The 14684-nt window shown below is 29.6% G+C and overlaps 1 protein-coding gene across 2 annotated transcripts in view; it reads right to left on the bottom strand.

Annotated features, from left to right (window-relative positions):
- Positions 1-521: 521 nt before the first annotated feature.
- LOC107436722 (Transcription elongation factor subunit Spt5) overlaps positions 522-14684 on the bottom strand; it is a 36926-nt gene continuing 22763 nt past the window's right edge. For both annotated transcript variants that reach the window (XM_043043273.2, XM_043043274.2), the window contains exons 16-27: positions 13344-13413; positions 13139-13264; positions 11488-11625; positions 11175-11391; positions 9657-9762; positions 9456-9577; positions 8085-8193; positions 6147-6325; positions 5762-5884; positions 4336-4448; positions 2228-2323; positions 522-860 (exon numbers count right to left, since the gene is read on the bottom strand). In XM_043043273.2, the coding sequence (XP_042899207.1) occupies positions 726-860; positions 2228-2323; positions 4336-4448; positions 5762-5884; positions 6147-6325; positions 8085-8193; positions 9456-9577; positions 9657-9762; positions 11175-11391; positions 11488-11625; positions 13139-13264; positions 13344-13413 (1534 nt within the window). In that variant the 3' untranslated portion in view covers positions 522-725. The remainder of the gene's footprint in view (positions 861-2227; positions 2324-4335; positions 4449-5761; positions 5885-6146; positions 6326-8084; positions 8194-9455; positions 9578-9656; positions 9763-11174; positions 11392-11487; positions 11626-13138; positions 13265-13343; positions 13414-14684) is intronic.

The following is a 14684-nucleotide window of genomic DNA, read 5'->3' as shown; positions in this document are numbered from 1 at the left end:
ACTTACTTTGCTTTATCATCTGTTATTATACCTTTCGTTACTCCAGCTAATTAAACATATTGCAGCAAAATGGCTCAAAAATTACTAACTATTCAGTCAAAAGAGAGAAATATCATCAAATTTATGAAATATTTAATCTTAAATAAAGGCACACAAAGATTGCAAAATAAATAGTTTTATCAAACGATCGCCAAATAGCAACTTTGTTAAGGATTCTTTGCATCCTGCTCCCAAAAGTAACAAAGTGGTATCGTCAGATACGACGTGATGAAGGCAGAGCTGGGTGGCAACTCCTGGTGAACTAACTACAGTTGTACAAACTTTCAATCCGAGATTTATAAAAATCAATTGGTTTTTGAGCAAATTATTCCGAGAGAAAATTTTGGACATCTATATTTTCAAACTTTTTGTCACTTCAAAAATGTTACAGTAATCAGAATAAATGGAAATTGAATGGATTCATTGAGGTGGGTAAAATAATACCAAAGACATTAAGCAATTGTGAAGAATACAAAGGCAAATTTACTTAAATCAGAAGCTTGCTTTGCAAACTTTATGAGTTTATTCCACAAAATATATACAAGTTTTAAATTCTACAAATGATACATGATCTAATTGCTTTTGGAATAACAATATTATATTAGTTTATATAAACCAAAGTGTCTCAATACAAATTATTTATTCACATAAAAGTGTAGCTAAAAAGTCCTCCATTTGAACACATATTAAATCATCTTGCAGAGAAATCTCATGTTTATCATTTTGAACTCTTTGGGCCCCAACTTGACGACTCCATCGGCACAATCTATCGTCAAAAGTGTACCACATAACTCTCTGTCATCACCATAGATGACTTTGACCTATAAACAATAAAATTTCACTTTTTAATAAAATCAATGAACTCTTAGAAAAGAAATGTTTAAATTTAAAACGTAATGAGACTAACTTTTAAAAGATTATGCATTAAATCAAGTCAAATATATTTAGGATGTTAAAATAAAAATTACAAACAAAAATTTTCAATTATTTGACCATAGAAGAGTTCACCTTCAGTAAGTTTACCTTTTAGGTTCATTTTAATGAGGTTATAACACTGACACTTTATGTCTTTTTACTCAATGGCATTAAGCATATATTTATCTAATGCAACAGTGATTTTTATACATCAGTAAATGTGCTCTAAATTACTTATGTTGTAAAATGGTAGTTTATAACCATGTGTTATATAATAAACAATGTCATAATGCAGAATCTGTAAGGTGAAAGTGTCTAAGAGCTGTTAAAAAAATCTCTTGCAACAAAAAACAAAATCATGAGTGAAATTATCATTTTTTTTTAAACATTTCCCAATAACTTCAAAATAATATGAAACCTTTAATATTTGATGATCAGACAAGATAGTCCTAATTAATTTGAATATTCAAAATTCATGAAGGACATTTGACTAGCCAACTGACATTGGTTATTTAATGATGTTAAAATGGTACAAAGAAACAACATTAATTCAGATCNAATACAGATCGCGATATTGAATTTTTAAATTGAGTGAATAGGAATTGCTAGTACGATTTTTAAACAGCGTAAAAAAAGTCGCAACACATAAGTTTTAAATAAGTTAAATACGAAAATCGATGATTGATATTAAAATCGTCTGATTAAAAATCGCGATTTTAGCATATTCCAGCGCAATTCCTAATATTTAAAATTCCGAAAATCAGCCAAACGAAAAAAAAAATCATACATCGGTGGTCGAAACGAAACACTTAGACTCCTTTCCACTCTATAGCGGAAGTCGCAGGAATCCGACTATCGTTCCGGCCGCTTGGGTTTCTCTAATTGGACTCCCTAAAAATTTTCGTTTTTGGAACATGGTCGAAAATTTTAAAAATTGGGAGAAAAAAGCGGATTTCCGTGGAAGTCTTTCATCCCTTGGAGACGTGAACGGCAAAATGATCTCCAATGACTCACGGCAATGCGGATAAATATTTGAAACTGAATTCAGGTTTGCCAAATTTTGGACGTTTTGTCTCAGAATGGCGCAGCTTTGGCAGAAACTGAGCTGAATGTCGCAAAATGGCGCAGTTATGCCGTTTTGTCTCAGTTTGTCGCAAATGGCGCAGGCGTAGCATCCCTGTGACGTTAAAATGGTACAAAGAAACAACATTAATTCAGATCAGGAAAAATTTGTAAAACTTTGATACAAAGTTAAAAGGGAAAAAGTGCTTACCTTATCACCTCGTAGGGGAGTAACAGGTTCCAAATGTTCCCCCATGATATTTACAACACGGTCTTCTTTGGGTAAAAAGACAGAACACATTCCACCCTACAAAACACAAAGTACGGTCAATATAGTTCAGATAATCTAATTAAAATACTATTTGGGCAGATACTTGCTGTTAATAAAAAATTTCTGCTAGGTCAAGTTTCATTATAACATAAAATTATTGTTTTTACAAATCTGACAAGTGCACAAACAATAAACAAATAACAGTAGCTTAAAATTGTTGCATAAAAAAGTTGTGTGACAATGACCAATAGCAATTTACTTCATATCAAATGTGCAGTGCAGGCAAATCCCTTAAATTATGTATAGTACTTTGGACAATTTATTGCTTGCAACTAATCACATGGTTGTGCATGACATCTAAATGCTACAGCTTTAAGAGGACGCCATACCACGGGAGAAACTTTACATCGCAAATGCCCCTCCATAACTGATTTAAGGTATAGAAAAAGTATGTTCAGACAAACTTAGAGTAAGCCACGCAGTTTCATTTGGTTTCATAATATCGAAATGTAAACAAATTGTTGAAGAGAACTTCTTCATTGCATATTCCTAAGTTATCTTCGCATAATTTGTTTTCATTTAGATGTTTTGAGAATATCTTTTCAGTATCTGAAACATCATGACTTATTCTAGGTTTGCTTGTACTAACTTTTTCTAGAACTTAAATTACTTATAGAGGAGAAAGAGAATTTACAATAAAAAGATTCTCGCATGGTATGGCGTCCTCTCAAGGCTCGTTTTATTATCAAGCTGAATTTTTTTATTAGTTTTAATTGAATGCCTGGAAACATCACACGTTAATGTCGTCCCTTACAAGTATACAATTGAAAAGTTAAATCATACATTAATAAGGTGATAATTGACTGAAAATAAATTTTTCATACTTATCAATATCCAACAATATTTATCAGTATCTAACATAAATAAATGAGAAATACAGAAAATGAAAAAAGCATTAAGATAGTCAAGGTGAGCATGCACTAAATAAATTCATTTATGATAATATTATGTATATAAATAAGTTATTCAACTTATGCACTAAAACACGGCCAATAGGAGAAACATTGTTGAGGAAACAAGAAAAATAAGGAGTGATGCATTCCTGGGACGAATCTTTTTTTAAGCACTGAAAAGAATGCATGCTGATTTATGTAAGCAAAACTTCAACCAAACTTCCAATACATATTCACAAAAAAGAAGAGCTGAAAGAGAAAAGTAGCATTTTGGGTTTCAAACTTAATCATTGATTTTCCTTGATACAGGCCTTTAATCATTCTTACTTACGGCCTCAATTTTTCAAATATAATTCTTTTTGTTTTCTTAATTCCTTATTTTGTACGTCAAAAGCTAGAATAATTACGAATGTGAATATTAATATGAGGTTGAGAATTCATATTTCATTCTGGGAATCTTTTAATAAAAAGGGTTTCAGAAATATGGAAGTCCCAGGTACTTAAGCACCTGTAGTCTAATCGAATCACTGTACTGCTCTTTTATAACAAGCACAAAGGGACCCTAATATTTGCTTGTTATAACTGAGTGCTTATATGATGGAAAATCATGGTATATCATGGATGGAAATATCATCATGGCTTATATCATGGAAAGCAGGAAAAAAATCTACAAACTTACCAAATTACAAACACAATACCTAACTTATGTAATTCTCAACCTTTGTACATTTTACAAAAGAAGCTAGTTAATTTGCTTTAAACAGTCACATAGTTTCTTAGTTGTGATATATTATTCTGCAGATAAAACTATTGGCCCAAAAAACTCTCATTTGCAACCTGGCTATCAAAAAATAAATAAATAATGTTTTCGTTTTATGGCTCATCACTAAATATCCGGATAATGGCTTGTTATAAGCGAGTTCAACGGTGTATATAAATTTAGTACTTAATTTTTCCATTTTAGCACTTAAATTTTCCATATGTTATTTAGTATGAAATAAAACCTTCAGAAGAACTGACATTTTTATCATAAAATTTTACAGAATTATAATAAAAAACTGAGAATTTTTTTTTAATGAATTTCATTTTACATACTGAGATTCCTCTAATGATTCCGGTTTGACCGCTCAATCCATCGTCCGAATGTGTGTCTCTTATGACGACTTCTAAATCTGTGGTTTGCCATTCGACTGAGGTAGGATCCATCCCTGGAAACACGAAACATATAATAAATGCTGCATATTTAAAAGCAAATAAAGAAAAACAACCAAGTTATTAAAAAAAAGGAAACAAACACAATACTTCAATTAAAAAAGTCTTTTTGCATTTAAATAAAAATTGTCAGTTTAGATAAGCTTCATTATGTGCCTTTCATCCTATTAAAAAACTCATGCATAGCCGACAACACAGATAGGAAAAAATCCAGTAGATTTTACGAAATAATATAAATTCCATGATAATTGTTGCATAATGTACTAAATATTTTATACACAGGGAATTTTAAGGATTTTTACAGTGGACAAGATAAAAAAACTGCAATATTTTCTAGTTATGATTGACATTAAATGAACTTAGAATGTTATTTATGTACTATGTTCACTCTTAATTTTGAATAGTAATAGGCACTTAATTCATGAAAGATAGTTAAATTTTTTTAAATTAATTTAAAAAGGGGATTCTGAATAAGAATAAATTGAACATTTTAGAACAAAAAAAAATTTTAATTAATTTTTATAACTGAGGCTTGCTTTATTATATATTTTGTAATACTTGTTTAAATATTTAAGCAAATAATAATCTGTGCAAAAAATCTACTTTGATAAGGATTTTTTTAGGGAGCTTGTTCAATTTTGGGGAATTTTCTAAACTGTATAAAAACCAGGAGAATATTTACTAAACCAGTAAACCAGGGGAAACTGGCAAAATCCAGTAGTCTACTGGAAAATCCAGTAAGCAATAAGTAATAAACAAGGTAATAAACAAGGGCTCTAGGATGTTGTTGATCTAAAAATTCTTCAAAATAAGATTTAATTACTATTTTTAATTTTTTTTTTTGAAGAATATCAGAATTGAATTGATTTTTTTATATTCTCTTGATTGCCAATTGTCTAAAAGCAACTTCTTATATCTTAAAATCATAATCAAAATTTGTAATTGGAGGATATTTAAAACATAAGATTCAATGCAACATTTACACTAATTCATAAAGAAAAAAACTGATTTACTAACAAAATGCTCTTCAAATAAAAAATTTCATTCAAAATTTATAAAAAGTGATTAAAGAAAGAAAATCTAAAAATGACTTAACAAGGAAAAAATAATAATTCTTAGGAAGGGGGGAGGGGAACCACAAAAATGGATGAAAATAAAACATTTATCATCAACATTCTAGCCCTCATAATGAATATAACAATTTAGATTCAAATAATTTATTAAAGATTCAGAATTTTTAAATTTAGTTTAGACTTCAGAAATAAATTTATTGTAATATTTAAATTTAAAAAAACAAAGAAATGATTACCTCCAGGGGTGGGTGGTGCTCCTGGTGTCATCGGACTGTAACCATAACCCCCTGGTGATGGTGTTCCAGCATATCCGGAAGGACTGGGGGTGGCAGCATATGTAGATGGACTTGGTGTTCCCGCTATAAAATAATTAAGTTTCAAGACCATAAACCATAGCACAATATTCCGCAGCATGCAATAAATTTTTTTACTATGTTATGTGCCCTAAAGATTCAAAAAATTCAGATTTTATTCTTTGCACTGGCCATTAACAAGACCTTCAAATATAATTTAGGTATAATTAAAGTGAAATAAAAAAGTAGATAATGGAAAGATTTTTAAATGAAATTTTGTAAATTTCTATGCATACCAAGCACAGAGAAACAAAAAAATAAAAGTTACCAGGATATCCTCCAGGAGAAGGTGTCTGATAAGGAGAGTAATTATGGTCAGCGTAGGTGCTTCCAGGAGTTTGAGGGGTGAAAGGACCCTGGTCTTGTTGATAAGCAGGAGTGGCTGCATAATTAGCTGGTGACGGAGAAGGTTCCTCAAAAGGATATTCATCAAAATCACTGCTCCCTCTGAAAGTATGATTAATTTTGTATGATACACCAAAAGAAATATTAATAGAATCTCATTAATGTATTAAGATGACAACATTATGAACCAACATGTGAAAGAAACATAAATTCAACTCCAATTATCCAAGATTAGCCTCAATTAAGGCTATTAATCAATAAAGGACAATGTGTGATGGACACTATTTCATTTTCTGCAAATATTTGCCTCAACATTTGCTTGCCTACGAAGTCAGGAGATGTTAGCCTGGTTCTGTTATGTAAAGAGCTCTGCATGCAGGGAATGTTTAGCAAGGAAGAAATCTCAGCAACAACTTACAAGCAAGCTTCAGAATCAGTATATCTTTTGAATATGAAAAAATTTGAGACAAAAATTTAGGTTTTGGCAATAATCTCGGCAAACAGTTAACTTTGCTAACTCACAAAATGACATATCGTATGCTGTCCTCTAAAGAGTAAAAAGTTATTTAGCAGCAGTTTTATAAATAATGTATTAAATTTTTATGAAAAAAATAATTTGGTTTGCATTTGTGTAACATTTTCTACTGCTTTGAATAATTAATAATAGTATTATTCTTCATAACACTTAGCAAGAGTAGCTAATTTGCATTCTGAATCTGAAGAGATAATAAACCTAGCGAGCATCACACAGTTATCTTGAAAATTAGAAAGCAGCTTGCGGCAAAGCCTTCTTGTATAATAAAATCCATCCACCAGCAGTCATAATATTCATTTAAATATTATTCAAAATATTGAATGAGAAAGATAGAAAAACTATCAAATTTACTTCACTAAACAGGTAAGTAATTTCAAAACAATTCTATTACAATTAATTAAGAGCCCACAACCTAAGAAAACAATTTTTGTTTTTGTTTCGAGAACTTTAATTTTTATTGGTGACTGATTGTTAGGATAACAAGGGTCATAATTAAATCCACATTTACACAAATAAAGTAAGTCCTTAAATTCATATCATTTAAAACTTATTACTTAATTGAACCTAAGGTTGGTAATATTTAGGTGTCACAAAAGTTATGGTTTTCCACATCTTGACCAAAACTCTTATGCCTGTATCTAGATTTTTTAGAAGGTTTTTTTTAAAAGCAATATTTAAAGACTGAGAAAAGAGCTATAACCTATAGCACAAATGTAATCTAATATTTCAACAATTAAAAAATGTGGTTCTCATCCTACAGTCTTAAACTATCCAAAACAGGGTTTTATAGTGTAGTTTTAAGATTCAAACTAGGGAAAAAGCTATAACATCAAACTAATATATATTCTACATCTTTAAAATATATCAAAAATATAATTTAAAATATATATTAAAAAGGAATAACTGCTTTTGTTTAAATTATTCAATTTATCATGAATTTCAAGAGCAACATATTACAGATATTATTTGAGTATATAAAAAATGTGTACATTATTTTACATTTTATAAATATAAATAAAATAAATTATGGGATTTTAATTAAGATATTATTTAAAATTAGCAATACATAGCAAACAATACATTTAGAATTTCAGATGAGTTGGTTTTTTTGTTAGAATTATATTTTAAGGCAGTTTTGGGCAATTTTTAGACTAAATCAAACAAGTCATTTAAAAAAAAAAGGTTAAGATATCCAAAGAATCCCTGCCTTAAAATTAAGAAATTTTCACTTGATGGAAAAAAGATATATTTATGCTGCCCTATTATAAATTTAGTGTAAAAATGTAGTAAATACAGAAAAAATATGAAAAAAAAAAAAAATTGTACCTAGCTGGAGTGTTGGCGTTAGAGGGGTCCCAGGCTCCCCCATGGCTGGGAGTGCGGTTACCTTCATGCAATGGCGTCTGACTTCCATAGTGGGGTGTACGACTTCCAGCTGAAAATCAAAAATAAATTTCCTTCTAAAAAAATTTCTATGAAAGTAACAACATTAAATTTTTCTTCCAACCAGGTTTTAACTCTTGTATAACGCAAACTAAAAAAATTAATTTTGTAAAAACTGAATAATCATACGTCTTAAACATTTTATCTTTCATTGCTAACGCTATTATGATTTAAATATTAATGAACATTTTCATACATGTTTAGCTTCTGGAAAATTTAATAATGAAGAATTTCTCAAAGTGCATAAAGATTAAAATTGTTTCTATAATTGATTAGCCCAAAAACATGGAAAAATTTATTCCAGTTCTTAATTACTGTTTCATTAAAAGGAATGTTTTATTAAATGGAAGTCATTTTAAAAATCACAATAAACACAAGTAAGAACTCAACAATCCATTCTTTATTATAACACAATGAGAAGTATTTATAGACTTAAAACCATGATTTTAAAACGTCTATTTGCTTTGTTTTTATAACTGATTTGTCCCTAACCATGCAAAAAGTTATTCTAGCTTTAAAAAATTAATTCTATTTACAGTGTAAGTCACTTAAAAGATCCTAATAAACACAAATGCATAGCTGCCAACTTAAATAGGAAAAAATCTAGTAGATTTTAAGAAATATAAATTTCATAATAATTGTTCCATAATGAACTAAATAATTTACTCATAGGGAATTTTAGGAATTTTTATGATCATCAAAAAATAAAAGCTGCAATATTTTCCAGTCATGATTGGCATTAAATATGATTGAAATGTTGTGTATTATGTTTACTTTTATAGTTTCTCGAAAAGTTATGTTTACTCATAATTTTGAATAGTAATAGGCACTTAATTCATAAAATAATTAAGAATTTTTAATTAATTCAAAAAGCGCGTTCTAAATGAAAATAAACTGAACATTGAAGAACAAAAAAAAAAGTTTTAAACTGATTTCTATACATGAGGCTTGCTTCATTATATATTAGCAAAACTTATTTAAATATTCGAGCAAGCAATAATCGGTGTAAAAATTTTAATTTCAACAGAGATTTATTTAGGAAACTTACTCAATTTTAGGGAATTTTCTAAAATATTTTAAAATAAAGGGATTTTTCTAAAATCCAGGAGAATTTTTATTAAACCAGTAGAAACTAGCAAAATCCAGTAGCAAAATTGGTAGCTATGCAAATGAGAACTCAACAATTCGTACTTTATTATTACACAATAAGAAATATTTATAGACTAGTAAAGAGAGTACAAACAAATAACATACATTCGTATTGTGGTGTTTGTGAGCCGTACATGGGAGTTCTTGAACCAGCACCATACATGGGAGTTTGGCTGCCATAAATGGGAGTACGACTGTAACTGGAAACGCTACCTTTACTGGGTCCACTATGAGAATGAAAATATAATTAATGCATATTTAATCCAGTGTAAAATGTTAGCGTACAGAAAAATTAAAATAATATACCCAACAACAGCTAATCTAGTTCTATCTACTGAAATAGTTTGGCACTTGGAATGCAGTTCTACACGAGCTGTGGCTTCAGTAGCATCCTTAACAATACCAATGTGACCTATGGGATAAACAATTTTGACAAAACTGACTTTGTAAAATATATTATACATAAAAAATTATTACATAAAAAATTATTATGTGGCAAAACTAACTACCACTACAAATATTAAATAACAAATCACTACTATATAAAGCATGTTAACTTGAATCCATCTTGAGGTACCTTTAGATAGATGAAGGTTGACATAGTCTAAACTTAAATCCCCACGATTACATTAAAACAAAGAAATAACAACATAAAATTAGAATAGCAAACTATGAGCTATTTCCATGCAGCAAGATCATAGGAATTTAGTGGACGTTATACAAAAGTTAACTTAAAATTAATTTTAAAATCTTAAAGACTTTTTATACACAGAACATAGCAATGCATTTTGAATAGAACAAGTTTACTCAATCTCATCAAGAAATGGGAATACAGTCAATGTTAAATTTCCAATGCCTGATAAGGGAAAGCTTGTTTTTACCAAAATGCACTGCTGTAAGTTACAGTGTTTGATGTGAGAAGTATTTTATTCCCATTGAATTTTATACCCGTTTAAATTCCTTATTAGATTATTTTGCACACAAACTGTTGATTGCGAAATATAATAGAATATAAAAATGCTTTGAGAACTATAAATTTTTCCAATAACATTTAATATTTGTCTTTTCCTGCAATAAAATAAATGACCTTAACAGCTCAAAAATTAGTTGAAACGACATTGTTGGCATCGAGGGCAAAGGGTGGCGATTATTCTTGTTTTCCAGTGACGTTATCTATGGATAGACATTTCATACATTCGCAGATTATAATCTTTTACTGAACCAGAGAACAATCGATCTCCAAATCAGTACTCCCCAGAGGTATAATTTGTAATGGGAACATGGGGGACTTGTGACCCAACAGATTTATTAAGCACCAGTCACCATTTACAACACGAGGAGACTTTATCCAGCTAGATTCAAACTCCCCTTTTCATGAGCGTGAGTTCAGCGCCCAGCCAACCAGGATATACCAACCTAGTTGAAATGACTTAAAATATATAATCAGGCAACTACTAACAACACTTTAAAAGCTATAAGGCAGATCTCATCAATATAAATGGATTGAGCAGTGCTAGCTCAGGGTATTGAGCGTTCACGTTCCGATGAAGTGAACCGGGTTTGAATCCCAGAGATGGCTAGTCGATACGAAACCGCATTCAGCATGCACCAACGACAGTGCTGACGTGAAATATCTTCAGTGGTAGACAGATCATGGGCTAGAGTCCCCTTGCCGTCAGGCTAACAGTGGTCCCCTCCCAAAAATTGGATTGGCTGTTCAACAACGGTTACAAAATCTAACTGGATTGTTTTTTGATTGATGTAAAGCAAATTAAGAAAGTTATAAAATGTGAATGGAGACGAATGAAAAATACAATTTATTACCTTTGTAAGGCCCGTGAGTAATTTTAATGGTTTGACCGATCAATTCATTATCTCTCCTTCCACCTCTACCTCTACCCATTCCACCACCAGGACCAGGACTTGCTCCTCCCGTAAAGCCACTCCCTGGAGTTCTGCCACCAGCAGAGGGATGCATTGGACTGTTGATACGAGGGGATGCAGCATGAAAAGGTGAGCGCATACTGATTTCAGACACAGGCTATTGAAAAAAAGAAGATATGTTAATAAAATTTGTCTCTTAACTAAAAATGAAAAAAAATTAATTTCAAACTAAACTATAAAATTATTCACATACTCTTCCACCCCCACTTCCAGCTCCTGCTAGAGCAAGATGCCTTGTTTTACAAACAAAAATACCACCATTTTCTGTCATCATACGAGAATGAAGAAAAGCAAAGCTACGATACAGATGCTTGATTTCACCTTGTCTACCCTGTTAAAAATAAACAATTTGTTAATACCATGTGGAGTTGCTTTTTAAGAACGTAATATGAAATTTCTTTCAAGAAAATTATACATTAGCAAGAAAGTTTAGGGGATTTAATATTTTGAGAAAATACACCTCATAAAAAAATATAGTACTTCATGAACAGTTATAATAATAAACTTAATAATATAATGATTCCATACTTAGTACACACAGTATTGCATCGTTATTAACAGGAACAAAACTATTTCAACCAAATTCATATTCGCGACTCTTTCAAGAAACATTCTTGATCACTAAAAACTCTCCCCTTGATTTATGAAGAGTTTGAAATTTTTTTTCAATTCCAATTCTTAAATTTTTTTCCTTTTTTCTCGAACAATTGTATGAATAATTTCTTACAACCCTACAAAGGAAAATATTTTCACGTTTGATAAGAAACCCCCTAAATGATTCTTTCCTAAAGAAGTAGACAAGCAAGATTTGTGTATAGATAAAAATGCCTGTTCATAAAATAGGAAAAGGCTATGCTTCTTTAGAGAATCCAAATAAAATTGATATTTAGGAGGAAGTAGCTACGATAGACAATGTTACAGAATATAGTGGTTGCGAAGAATCAAGTAATAAAATATATCAATGATTGTGGCTTCATAGTTACCTCAACATGGTTGTTTAAATCTGTATTTTATAAACATTTGGCCAGGAACATGCACATGAGCATCACCTTAATGGTTTGCATAACAAAATCTTCTGTTGCAACAATTGTGTAATTCACAGCAAGACATATTGAGAACTTCAATTTTTCACTCTTCATCATTTATTAACATATTATTAAAATAAATTAAACTAAAGGAGAGGATTTAATTTTAGAAGTAATGGAACTCTCACACAGAATGAAACAATTTCTTTTTTGACTCAATAAAACAATTTATAGAAATTCTTGAAAAAATTCCTCATTAAATCCAAAATATGATGATAATAACAGAGTTATATATTATAAGTTATTTAACACTTAACAGACAATTTCCTAGTTTAAAATGGGATCTTATTAAAACTGGGTCACATCAAATCAAGGGTCGTAATAAGTGAGTCAATTATGGAACATTTCAAACTAAATATTTTTAAATTTTGTGTATTGACAGTACTTTTAATATCAACAAGATCATTTGCATGAAATGCAGAGTTTGCATGTCAATGATTGCATTTAAAATAATTTTTAGTATGTTACAACTGAAAAAAAGCTTTAATGTTTTCAAACGTCCTTTTAAAAGTTAAAAAAAAAAAAAANTTTAAAATCAAGGGTGAGTCACTTATGGAACATTTAAAACGAAATATTTTTGAATTTTATGTATTGACAGTACTTTTAATATCAACAAGATCATTTGAATGAAATGCAGAGTTTGCATGTCAATGATTGCATCTAAAATAACTTTTAGTATGTTACAACTGGAAAAAAAAGTTTTAATGTTTTTAAACACTTTTTACAAGTTAAAAAAAAAATTTCACAAAAACAACTGACCGAATGTGGGCCATCAATCACTTTCACAACATCTCGAGCTTGAATTTGATTTTGCTCAGAATCAAGAGAAACAGCTTTTCTGGTATCTTTTCTTTTAGTAATGCTCTGGTGCTTCACTTTTACCACCTGCAATTGCCAATGTTTTGCATCATTTATTTAATATTTAAATCCAAATGAAATTGTGAAAAATACGAAGAAAACTTACATTGCCATGCATATTAAGTATATGGAAGTTTTCTTTTTCTAATCTAACAATGACACCAACTGTCTGTGCACTGAAAATAAATTTGAAAGTCTGATTACTTGTTTCTTTAAGAATAACACATAGAGAACTATTAAGTCTAATAAAAATTTTTTTGAAAAATTACACTTTTGAAATCATAGAATGCAGAGTCAAATAATTATATAAGATTTGTTTATGAAGTATACAGATGCATGTGAGTGTTCGAAATATAATTATCTTAATATGTTTATATTATATGCACCATAATCCTGTTTATATTTCTAGTTAAGTTGGCAAAACTTGGGACAAAACATAAATGTGCTGAAAGTATTGTTGCCTTTTAAAGATATGAAAATACCCCACTTAATAAAAAACAACAACACAGATTTAATAAGAAACATTCATTCCTGTATAGGTATATTTTTAACGCCTCAACAAACATATTTTAGCATTGAAAATTGGAAATAATCCTGAAAATTAGGCAAGTGAGTTTCGAGTTTTGCATTTTATATAAAAAATTTTTAAAAAGAAAAAAAGAAAGAAAAGAAAAACATGGTGCATTCTAAAAATTCATTGAAACTTTTTCTCCATTTCCCCTTAAATTCAAACTCCACAGGAGCACCCTTTAAACAACTGAATATGATAGAGTTTTTAATCCTAAACAAGATAACAATTACAAAAGAAATTGTCAGATGAACAGTTAGAAAAAATAACCTGAATATCAAAGCAAGGATCTGAATCCAAATAGCAAAATGGAAATGTTGGAAGTTTGAAATTTCATAATTCTGATAAATGATGGGAAGTGCAAAATAAATTTATTTTAACTTTTTACATTATTTTTTAAAGTTGGTTTCTATAATTTAAAATGTAATTGTTCTTCACATCTCTGAAGTAAAATTCACTTTTCCTGTCAAGAAAAAAGAATGTGTATTAAAATATTTTATAATTCTGGAGTAAGCTAAGCAAGATGAAAAATATGGTGGTAAAACTAGATTGAGTTAATATTAATAAACTGAAAAATATTTCAGATTTGCAAAATATATTTAACGAATGTTGTGGCAAAAAGTTAACCTTATATTTTTTTAGCTTAAAATAACCGCTTTCGTATCACATTAATGAACAACGGTTTAATCCTGTCAAGAACATAAAACCAATCCAAGGTTACATCTCTCTCTCTCTTCCAATCAGCGACATTTAATTTTATATAACATATATTTTTTTTTATTAATTATGCTATTTATTAATATATAATTTTTGAGGGTCTGGCCCTTTGTATTTAATAAAATTATAATGTAACTTCTTTTTTATCGGTAACCACAACTA

Source organism: Parasteatoda tepidariorum, chromosome 9, assembly GCF_043381705.1.
Source record: "Parasteatoda tepidariorum isolate YZ-2023 chromosome 9, CAS_Ptep_4.0, whole genome shotgun sequence".
NCBI classification, from domain to species: Eukaryota; Metazoa; Arthropoda; class Arachnida; order Araneae; family Theridiidae; genus Parasteatoda; species Parasteatoda tepidariorum.
This window is presented reverse-complemented; position numbering and strand designations above follow the sequence as displayed.